Source organism: Rhincodon typus, chromosome 10 (genome assembly GCF_021869965.1).
Source record: "Rhincodon typus isolate 14 chromosome 10, sRhiTyp1.1, whole genome shotgun sequence".
NCBI classification, from domain to species: domain Eukaryota; kingdom Metazoa; phylum Chordata; class Chondrichthyes; order Orectolobiformes; family Rhincodontidae; genus Rhincodon; species Rhincodon typus.
Window position 1 is genome coordinate 69,670,181 of NC_063341.1, and position 11,418 is coordinate 69,681,598.

Sequence of the window (11,418 nt, forward strand, 5' to 3'; positions counted from 1 at the left end):
CCTCCCACTCTCTCCCTATTTATTTCAAAACCCCCTTCCCCTCCCCCCTTTTCTGATGAAGGGTCTAGGCCCGAAACGTCAGCCTCTCTGCTCCTATGATGCTGCTTGGCCTGCTGTGTTCATCCAGCCCTGCACCTTGTTGTCTCGGATTCGCCAGCATCTGCAGTTCCTACTATCCCTAGTGTACATCCTTGTTTCACGCCATTCAAAACAGGGAAGCATATACTTTGCCATATATTGTGAAACTGTTTCAGAATTGACAGATTGTGGGCAGCAAAATTTCTTCTGTCTATCTGGTGTCTGAGCCAATTAATCCTTATCCTGGAGGTCCTATGAGACTCCTCCCCCACCCACCCAATCAGACTAGACCAAAAAGCTTGTGCAGAAGTTGGATACTCTACATCCAATCTTGTAAATCTCCCCAAGATTGCTGTAATTGAACACTTTTGCCAGTCCATTTAGACCTTCTATTGGTCTCTCTCGTTGCCCCATTACTGAAGGAGCATCAAGATGGTAACATGGGCACCAAGCAGGATGTGGTTTTGCTCCCTCAACTATAAACAACTCTTTAGTGGAAGCACTTGCCCTATGGGGCTGATGTATCTTAATTATCAATGATCCCCTAATTCAACTCTTTACTGATATTGTGATTTGAGTTTCATGACCAAGATCTTTGTAATTTTCTTTATCCAACCAAGGCAGCAAATAATAGTTTCATGTTCATTTCTCTTCCTGTCAAACAGAAGTCAGGTGAATTCATCATTTTCATTAGAATAATCTGTGCACCATGCTTGGAATATTTTGATAAAACTCCTTTACACGTGCAATAATGATAGTGTTGTAATTGGAGGACATGGTGCATATTAACTTTAATGTCTGCCTCACATTTCTGAATTTCCTTTCTTTTGAGATTTTGTTTTGATCATTACTGAATCTGTCTCAAAGCAGGCTTCACAGGCAAATGGTTCTTCTATGTCTATGGTGTGTCTTTACAGTTATTTTCAGTCATTTCATGTCATGTAAATATAGTGAAAGTGGCATAAAATGTAATCTAATTGATTTTTAAAAATCCACCCCTTCAATTTGCTGCACGCTTTGCCTGTGTTCACCTCCATGTTTGTTTGGTGCAGGCTTATTTTTAAGCCCATTTGAAACTAGTTAAAACAATTAATTTTTCTGAAGGCAGTTTAACTTGTGCAGGGTAGTCAAGGAGCAAATGAATATCTCCCATGAGAAGCTACATTGGCTTTGCTTCGAAACTGTAAAGGTAAACAGTTAGACTTTGAATAGATCCAATCCTTTGACTTTAATTGAATTTAAAGTTTATTGTTGGATTAATATGCACTCTTAAACTGCCAGAGAGTATTGATGCAACCCCATCTCCACTTAGTGCGCTGTCAGATTTTTATTTGTTTAAGCAAAATGTAAATCCAAGTGTTGATGCGGTAACAGTATCCAAGATAACATTGATTTAGAGTGAAAATATTAGTATTTGGATAAAGACCAGCTCATTCTATTAATAATTTAAATTGCAACATTTGCTGCAATGGTTTACAGTTTCATATGTTTTGGAATTCTCACCCACAATGAGCACTAGGTGCTAGTTTAATTAATAAATTGAAATCTGAGGTTGAAAGATTGCCTGGCATCTTTTTCCCTCCACAAGTTTCCTAATTATATTGCAGCACTAGGTACTGATGCCGGTGTCTAGCTGAAATTTCCAATTTTTATATGCAGGATGACTTCTGTAGAAAATGAGTCCACCTGTTTATCAAGATTAGTAGTGGTGTTCCTCTTCCTTTTACTGGGAAACCAATGGTTATGAAGCATCTCAAGTCTTCAACCAAAATGCACGATTAATCTGTCAGCAACTCCCTTTGGTTTTCATGAAGTTGTGCTGGCTTGAATTTATTAACATTTATTTTTCACCTGGAGCCCTTGATTTGTATTCTTCCTGCGAGTTAAATGTATTGCAAGATAAAGTGATTATCACAAGAGCTGAGTAAGGAAGGCCGTTTGATCCTTTCAGGGAAAATTATAATTTAATTCTTTGTAATGGGCAATTCACTTCCGGCCTTTTCACAACCCTATCTTCAAGTCATGAACTTCTCCCTGAAATGTCTTGTACTTGAGTCACCCTTCCAAATTGTCAGGGTCAACCCAACAATTGGGCTTCGATTGAGTTTAAATAGTATCGATGGACCAATGTGTGCTGTTAAGTTCAATTTTCAGTGAATATTAGCATGACCTCAACTCCACTTGGAATGTTACTTCCTTTAAAACTTACCTTTTGTATTGTGGCTCAGCACTGTTTGTCACTGCAATGCCAGGAGCATTATGCTCTTGAATGTGAATACCAGTTAAAATGGTAAATGTTTCTAAATTTGCATGTGATTTGTGAGTACCCGTGTGAAGTCTGGTATTTTGTATTCTGCAAGCAACCTCAACCGTTCACATATTAATCAGGTTGCCACAGTTGAATTATATTGCAACTCTGTACCATGCTGTAAAGGAAGGAAATGGGCCATAATACTTAATATGGATTGAATTGTATTGTGCAGTTACTGTTTATATTTTGCAGCTGACATTGGAAGCAATAAATTATTAACTTGCAGTATGTGATTTAACTTTTTATATCTTGTAATGAACTAACTTTTTTTGAAAGCCTTTATGCATACAAAATTCTATCAACAAATTTTTTTAAATTCCTCTCCAGCTTTTGTCAGAAGTGATAAGCCCAAGATGTTCAAAGGCCTTCAGATCAAGGTAACAATTTCTAAAACTGAAAATTGTGTAGATATGACAGTGTATGTTTTAAAGGCTTACCAAAATAGAGTGGATGCTGGAAATCCAAAATAAAGTGTAAAAAGGTGGAGAAACTCGGCAGGTCTGTCAGCTTCCCTGAAAAAAAACAACAGAGTTAAAGTTTCAAGTCTGATATAACTCCTCTTCAAGGCGGGCTCAGTTCAATGAGACTCGAAATATTGGCTCTGACATTTTTATTCTCTCCACAGATTTTGCCAAGATTTCTGCTAAGTTTCTCTAGCATTTTCTGTTTGTATTTCAGGGCTTACTATAATTGTCATAGGGTGTCAGAACAGAATAATCAAATTGATAGTTGTCCATTGATGAGGGACTGGCAAGAAACAGACTTAAAGTAAGATGAAATGCCTTCATCTTTATTTCAAGATTTTGGGACATCGTGTGTCACCTGTTTATTTTCTCATGACTGGTATTAACCTCATGCCAGTACCATGTTGATAAATGGGACCTGGCCTAGGTAAATGTGGTCAACAAAGGAGGATTGAGTGTCATTTCAGATATTCTGCAACTCAGTATTACTGTCCATATTTCTTGATTTCTTACAATGAATTTTTTTTTTTTTTTTTTTGCTAATTCACTTCATGATTGTTGCAAATATAAGATTTTAGAAAACGTCATGAATAAGCACCTGTGCCTTGGAATATTTAATTTTATCACCAGAGGTCAGATAGGAGTATGTACAAACGACAGCTTTATATTCCACAATTCCCATTTCTCTGCAGAATCTTGAGGGTAAATAACTGTAAACTATGACCCAATTAAATTCTGATAATAAGGCCATGAGACACTGGCTTAAACTAGGGCAATCAATATTCTGACTTGCAACTATATATCATCACTCACTCACTGCACTGGTACTCTCTAAAAGCAGTGTGGGCAGAGCTGCAGCTGTTCTAACAAAGCAGCTTGCTACCACTGCCTTGAACTCAGTTCAGAATGCAAAACAAGTATTGGCATTGCCAGCAATGCCCACAACCCACAAATGAATACAAAACATCAAGTGAAATACACAAGGCTGATGTGTAGTTTATACGTCTCTGACTGTCTTATTCACTGTATCTGCAGTGGAATCAAAAGCATAAAGTCCACACTAGGAACAGAAATTAAAGGGAATGTGTACAGCCCTTCAAAGATGTGCAGGTTAGGTGCATTGGCCATGCTAAATTGGCCATGCTAAATTGCCCATGGTATTCAGGGATATGTAGGTTAGGTGGGTTAGCCATGGGAAATGCAGGGTTACAGGGAGAAGGTAGGGGCATGGGTCTGGGTGGGGTGCTCTTCGGAGGGTCGGTGTGGACTTGTTGGGCCAAATGGCCTGTTTCCACATTGTAGGAGTTCTATAATTCTGTTTCAAAAGCAGGCCCGCAGGCAAAAAAAAGCTGTGACAAGTGCACCTGGAATTCTAGTTATTCCTTCCTTTCTCTAAAAAAAGATGAAATTTCTACAAATGTAGATTAAGCGCTCCTTGCAAGAAAGGATAATGGAGTCATAGATAAGTGTCAATATAAATTTACTAGATGACCGGCAGCACGGTGACTCGGTGGTTAGCACTGCGGCCTCCGATGGTGCCAGGGACCCAGATTCGATTTAGTCCTCGGGTGACTGCATGGAATTTGCACATTCTCCCCGTGTCTGCGTGGGTTTCCTCCGGTTGCTCCGGTTTCCTCCCACAGTCCAAAGGTGAGTCGGGTAGGTGGGTTGACCATGCTAAATTGCCCATAGTGTCCAGGGATGTTTGGGTTAGGTGGGTTAGACATGGGAAATGCAGGGGTAGGGGAATGGATCTGGTTGGGATGCTGTTTGGAGGGATGGTGTGGACTTGTTGGGCTGAATGGACTGTTTGCACACTGTAGGGACTCTATGGTTCTCTATGATGATATCTATATGCCTTTAACATAATCAACATATGGATGATTTCAAGTGTTTTAACTATTCACTTGCATGAAGATTTTAAAATTTAACTTTAATAAAAATGTTCATAATTTGGGAAACTATTGTGCAAAACTATTTAAAATATGCATTGTACAATTGCAACCAGCTATGAAAGCTGAATCAATCAAAGATGATGAAAGATAAGGACTTGAAATCTGGTAAAGTATATTGGAAAAAAGCAGGGGGTGGGATTGGATGAAATGGTTACCATCTAAAGCCAGCATAGACCTGAAATGGCTGTATAAGAGGAAAGCTTCACTGATTCTGAAATTGCCAACCATGTAACTTAGTTTTCCTGAGTAATGTGTGAAATGGCTTTAAGGTAAAGAGACAGTGATAACTCTTCTACCCTGGCAGAGGATTCAGCCTCATGATGATCAAATCTTTTCTCACTGCCTGTTACCTGAGGATTAAGCAGTTTGTGACAAGAATCCAGTATGGATTCTTTTAAAACACAAAAAATAGGAACTAGCTGAGCCATTCAGTCCCTTGAACCTGCTTTGCCATTCTATACGATCAAAGCTGATCCAACCATCCCAACATCCACTTTCCTGCCCTTTCCCCATAATCTTTGATTGCCCTACTGAGCAAGAATCTATCTATATCAGCCTTAAATATACACACCGGACTCTCTACGGCAAGGAGTTCCAAAGACACTTAACCCTTGACAGAGGAAGATCCTCCACATCTCAGTCTTTAATGGGCACCCCTTTATTCTGAGACTGTCCTAATTCTGAGATTTTGCCACATTTAAGGCAAATGTCTTGTGTAACTGCAGAAGGTGTTTGGTGTAGTTTGAGAGCTACTGGCCTTTTGCTTCTCTGACCTGGCTTTGAATCCAGCCAGATTATTTAAACTTGTGTGTGGCTATTTGCGTGGTCATTGTCCAGTTTGAAGCTGACATGGGGAATATGACGTGACTCTGCCTAACTAGTTGTTTCTCTCTAAATCCATCAGATAGCTGTCATGGAAAGTGTGATGCTGGGGTCCTTTCGACTGGGTCTGAAGTAGAGCAAATGTTTGCTCTGTGACTAAGTCTGACCTGATACTAACACACTATAGAAGTAATCAGACTTCTTCTCTATGTACCTTTTTTTGCATGTTGATGAGAATACAGAAACAATACTTAAAATAAATTTGAGAATATCTAAACTTGAGACAATGATCAGCTTGATATCATTTATGAAAATGAAGAACACCTCTCATCTACTTTTCTTGGAGCAGTAAATGACTTCTCAAGCCAACTAAATTAAGACTGCATATTGCTGTCCATTGTTATATTTCAGTTTAATGTAGAGCGGACTACTGAGTCAATTTTATCAATCTTTAATTCTTCCCTAGTTATCTTTTTGTAAAAGTATTTGTGTAACCATTCTAATCTTCCCTTGCATTGCTTTCTGGATTGCTACCATTGCAATATATCCCAGATTGTGGTGACGGGTTCTATTTATAGTTTTAAGCACAGGTTTTGTAATCTCTGGTAATGGAGATTCTCTTTGCCACTTTTCTCAACAAAAGTTTTCTCTACCTGTTCCAAATTCCCTACTTAAGAGGCAATCCAAAAAGGAACACTAACTTCTAGATCCCTCTTGAGGAATATGGAAAGCTTTTGTCACATGGCCTTTTTTTTTAGTGGTTAACAATATTAAGAGTTTTTGCATTAGGTTTGCTTCATTGAATTCATGATCTCAATGAGATTTCTTCACAAAGTCTTCATAAATCTTCTCAGTTGAGTCAGCTGCCAGAAATGACAGTTCTGTGAGCTGCATGCATTGAAGTTTTATGCACCAAATAATCAGAACTGGCATACCCAAACTAAATGATAAACTAATTCATTGTCTCAGAATATACACTGGCCTGTCTGTGTTCCTATGTCAACTAAGTATACTATTCATTGCTCACATAAGAGTATTCTATAACCAACTAAGTTTAATTCGGTCATTTATAGAACATGTAGTAAGATCTGAGTTGTTGAAGTCAGTCCAAATGGCACAGCTGCTTTGAATCAGATTACAAAGCTTCGTTTATACTTGTCCTTGTTCCAAAATTAGTGAAAGATCTCAAAAATCTCATCTGAAGTAACATTCCATATTTAGATTTATGCCTCTGGGGCTCAAGTTTATACATGAAATCTGATATCTTGCATATTTCAACAGTCTTGGTTGCTGTTTCATTGGTGAAAGCCCAGACTTGTGATTGCAAAGCATCTTTTGCAACTTGTGATGTTCCAGAGCTTTTTACTTTTAAAAACATATTTCGCACAACTGCTACCTAAGGGAACACCAGCCCCAATATATGCACAGTGAAAAGTAACCAGACAATCTGTGATCCTGTTAGCTGACAGATAAATATTGCCTTGGACAATCGGGACAGCTTTCTCTTCAGATAGTTCAGTGGGATCTTTTTGTACCAATTTGAGAGGGAAATGGGCTTTGGGTTACTTTCTTGGCCTAAAATTGGTGCTCCTCTTAGTATAGCACTAAATGCCACTCTGGATTATCTTGTCCATTCTCTACTAGGTGTTGAACCTATGATTCTGACACAAGTGGTATTGCCACTTTGCCACAAATAACACTAATGAAAATATAAAGGTACACCATTTAGCTTGAATAGAGAAACTTCAAGAACCAGTTAACAACAGCTTGTTATAACTGCCTCACATGTTTATACTTGCGAAACCAGGGAATTCTGATCAAAAAAATGTCCACCACCTCACTTTTTTGCTCCTCTGAGGAATATCTCTGAGAGTCTGGAGCTCTATTATTGCCTATTGGATCATATAGTTTAGAAACTTTTTTTAATATTTGGGAGGAAAGCAATTCATTTCTCTTGTGGTGAAGTAGAGAGATTTATTGTCTGTCTGTGTTTTGGTGTGAGCTTGGATTCTTGAAGTTGTGAGATGGATGAATATGTCTGTCTGTATTTGAAGTTGACAGTTGATTTCCTGAATACCACCACCACTCTCCCCATCCCCATCCCAATTCCAAGTGATGAAGATATCCAGGGATTCGGAAAGAATTTTCCCTTTCGAACAATTCCAGCATAGACTGAATGAATCTGGAAGTACATGTTAAGTTGGGAAGTTATGCGAAATCTAGATAATGAGATATGTTGATCAGCATTCCTGAAGAAAGAGATTAAAAGAATAAAGTTATCTTGGAATAAGAAGTTGTTATTAATCCTGGATTGGAGATTTGGGACACTTAAAAGAAAAGAGAATTGAAGCTGCAGCAGGGATAGTGGTATACTCGGTATAATGATTCAATGTTGTCCATTTTTCCAGCAGATGAATTTTAATCACTTTAAGTCCATCAAAGTATTAAAACTAAACTCACTCGCTCACTGTCTGTGGGAAATAAGCTTGGCCAGATCTTGCTAACAGTGCATAATTGGATGTTCTTGGAATTGCAACAATGTGTGTAAACTGTATTCTACAGGAGTTATCGCAATGCTTTTAAAAAAAAAACTTTGAATCTGTTCTAATTCTTTTTCCTTTTTTATCTTCATTTATCATAGAATCATAGAATCCCTCCAGTGTGGAAACAGGCCCTTTGGCCTAACAAGTCCACATCGACCCTTGGAGCATCCTGCCCAGACCCAGACCCAGACCCATCCCCTTGTAACCCACCTAAGCTACACATCCCTGAACACTGTGGGCAATTTAGCATGGCCAATCCACCTAACCTGCACATCTTTGGACTGTGGGAGAAAACCGGTGCAAACCTGCACAGACACTGGGAGAATGAGCAAACACCACAGAGACAGTCACCCGAGGGTGGAATTGAACCCAGGTCCCTGGCGCTAACCACTGAGCCACTGTGCTGCCCCACTTTTGTTAATAAACTTCGCTTTATTGTTTGAAAACAAACTGCAGGATTGTATGCTTATGTTGTAGTAAAAGATCACTTCAGTAAAAAAGTTTTTTATAAGCGATCTATCCAGGCAGGTTCCTGTTAGGAATCTGACTTAGTCGTAGAGGTCAATAGCACAGAAAAAGGCCTTTCGGCCATCAAATCTGTCTCGGTCAAATCAAGCACCTAACTGTGTTCTAATCCAATTTGATATTTTGCTTCTGAGGAAGGGTCATCAGACCTGAAATGTTAACTCTGATTTCTCTTCACAGATGCTGCCAGACCTGCTGAGCTTTTCCAGCAACTTCTATCTTTGTTTATGATATTTTGCTTGTCTGGTGCTAACATCAACTGGGCATTCCCCCCGCCCGCACCCCCCACCCCCACCACTGCCCCCTCCATTGGCCTACAGGAGAGCAGAGGTTCTGCGCAGTTTAGGAGATTGCTAATCTATGAAATTTTAAAAATAAATCCTATCTATTGAGCAAATTCCAAGTGATACAAGGCCTCCTTTGTTCACAAAGTTCAGATCATGTGAACTTGATGAATCAGTTCAGTGAGTTTAGATGGTGGGAAGTTAAAATCCTAGCAACTAGACCCAGGGTCTAATATTAGTCATTACTTCTATTGAATGAATTCTAATTATAGTAGTACCTGCTACCAGTTTGTCAGGGAAGGAAGGGAGAAATGGAATGTGCATAAATTGCCTTGGGAGTGAATTGAAAAGGAACTGATGCAGCCAGGTAATGCTAATTATTGCAGTAAAAAGCACTTGGCCAGAGCTTGGAGAAATTGATGTTGAATGGCAGTGCAGATGTAAAATTGCTTCATTCAAAATGTTCACTTCCATTTCAGCAATCCAGTACACTTTGAAACCAATACCATTTTTGTTAAATGCTTACATTTGTTCCTTTCAATTAGAAAGTCTGGAAGTAGTTTGTAAACCATTTATCAATGTTCCCTCCAAAACTACCAGTAGAAAAATCAATAGAAGCATGCATTTGTACAGACTCCTTTTATTCAACTTTAAGTAATTTTGAATAATAAATAAGGGGCATTTTGTTTGCGGCATGTTTATAACTGTGATTTTAAAATACCTAAGTTATATTCTGTTGTTTGCCTTTTTCTAGTATGTACGTGGCTCTGACCCTGTGCTAAAGCTTTTGGACGACAAAGGGAACATTGCAGAAGAACTGAGCATTCTCAAATGGAACACAGATAGTGTGGAAGAATTTCTTGGTGAAAAGTTGGAACGCTTATAAATTGCATAGTACAATTTTCTTGCAGTTTGCTAAGTTATCATTTATATACAGGACTATGCTAATATCTGAACCTCCCTTGTAATGCCAGTGAAAGTGATGACAAATTGATCAATATAGATCATGTTATGTTTTGAAATTAATTGAGCTGTTATTTGAAATATGTTTACTATCAAAAGAATTATTTGGAATTGGATGATCCATTCAGTCACACTATCACAATTTTTATGATTGAAAATATTATTTTTCTTTGAAACAGATTTAGATGTTCTGCATAATTTCACTTCTTTGAGCCCATTCTAAAATTTTCTATTAAATGTAGATGGCTTTTGTTGGCTGTACTTAGACAGTGCCTACTGATTACTGCAGTGGATATGATGCATTAAGTATTTGTTCTTTTGTGAAGGCTACACAGGAAATCTTTTTAAGGATATGTATAGCCTGATGTCTTGTGCATTTACTGATGTTTCTGCTCTGCTGTAATACAAGTGGGTTGGAACGATGACCTTGTTACATTTTGGAATAATAAAAGTTATTTCTGAAGCTTTGTTTTAATTTATTAATGGAAGTTGACTATCCGTGTTGCACTGGCAATGCCAGTTTTTTTTTCCTGCACACAATGCCATGTAGATCTAACTGAGGAAATACCTACAGAACTACTGTTGTATATTCAGCGCAAGATTCCTACATATAGTCCATTTATAGACCAAAATTCATGTCGCTTGCAGTATTATTTGAAAAAACTGAGAGGAGGCAATGGCTTAGAGGTATTATCACTAGACTATATTAATCCAGAAATTCAGCTAATGACAAATCCTACCATGGTGGAATTGGAATTGTGGTTTTTTTTTTTTTTTAAATATACAAAATCTGGAATTAACTGACAATGAGTCATTCCCGACTATCGGAAAGACAAATCTAGCTTGCTAACGTCCTTCGCACGGTTGCCTCTAAGGCCTAGCAAGCCGTTCCAGTTTTACCAATCACTCTGAAGTCTCAACAGACCATCTGGCATTGACCAAGGCACTGGAAAAGACTATGGCACAAACAGCTTGATGACCCTGCAAAGTCCTCCTTAGTAACATTTTGGAGGCTAGTGACCAAAATTGGGAGAGCTGTCTCACAGACTAGTCAAGCCTGGCACTAAGTCACAGGCATGACTGTCACCATCCCTGGATATGTCCTAACCCACCAGCAGGATAGATTCAGCAGAGGTGGCAGCATAATAGTATACAGTCAGGAAGGAGTTGCCCTCTATGTTGACTCTGGACCCTGTGACATCTCATGACTTCAGGTTAAACATGGGCAAGGAGACCTCCTGCTGATTACCACGAATCAGTACTCCTCCATGTTGAACAACACTTGGAGGAAGCACTGAGAGTGTCAAGGGTGCAAAGCATACAGTGGGTGGGGGATTTCAGAGTCCACCACCAACAGAGGTGCAGCAGTGGCAGTACTGACCAAGCTGGTCAGGTACTAAAGGACATAGCTGCTAGACTGGGTTGGCAGCAACTGCTGAGGGAGCCAACAAAAGGGGAAAAAACACACTTGAC

The 11,418-nt window shown here is 38.9% G+C and overlaps 1 protein-coding gene across 1 annotated transcript in view; it reads left to right on the forward strand.

The window, feature by feature from the left end:
* Positions 1–10,408, forward strand: part of selenof (selenoprotein F) — a 45,402-nt gene extending 34,994 nt beyond the window's left edge. Inside the window, exons 4-5 of the mRNA XM_020522744.2 lie at positions 2,717–2,766; positions 9,737–10,408. Of these exons, the coding sequence (XP_020378333.1) occupies positions 2,717–2,766; positions 9,737–9,868 (182 nt within the window). The 3' untranslated portion in view covers positions 9,869–10,408. The remainder of the gene's footprint in view (positions 1–2,716; positions 2,767–9,736) is intronic.
* The last annotated feature ends 1,010 nt before the right edge of the window (positions 10,409–11,418 follow it).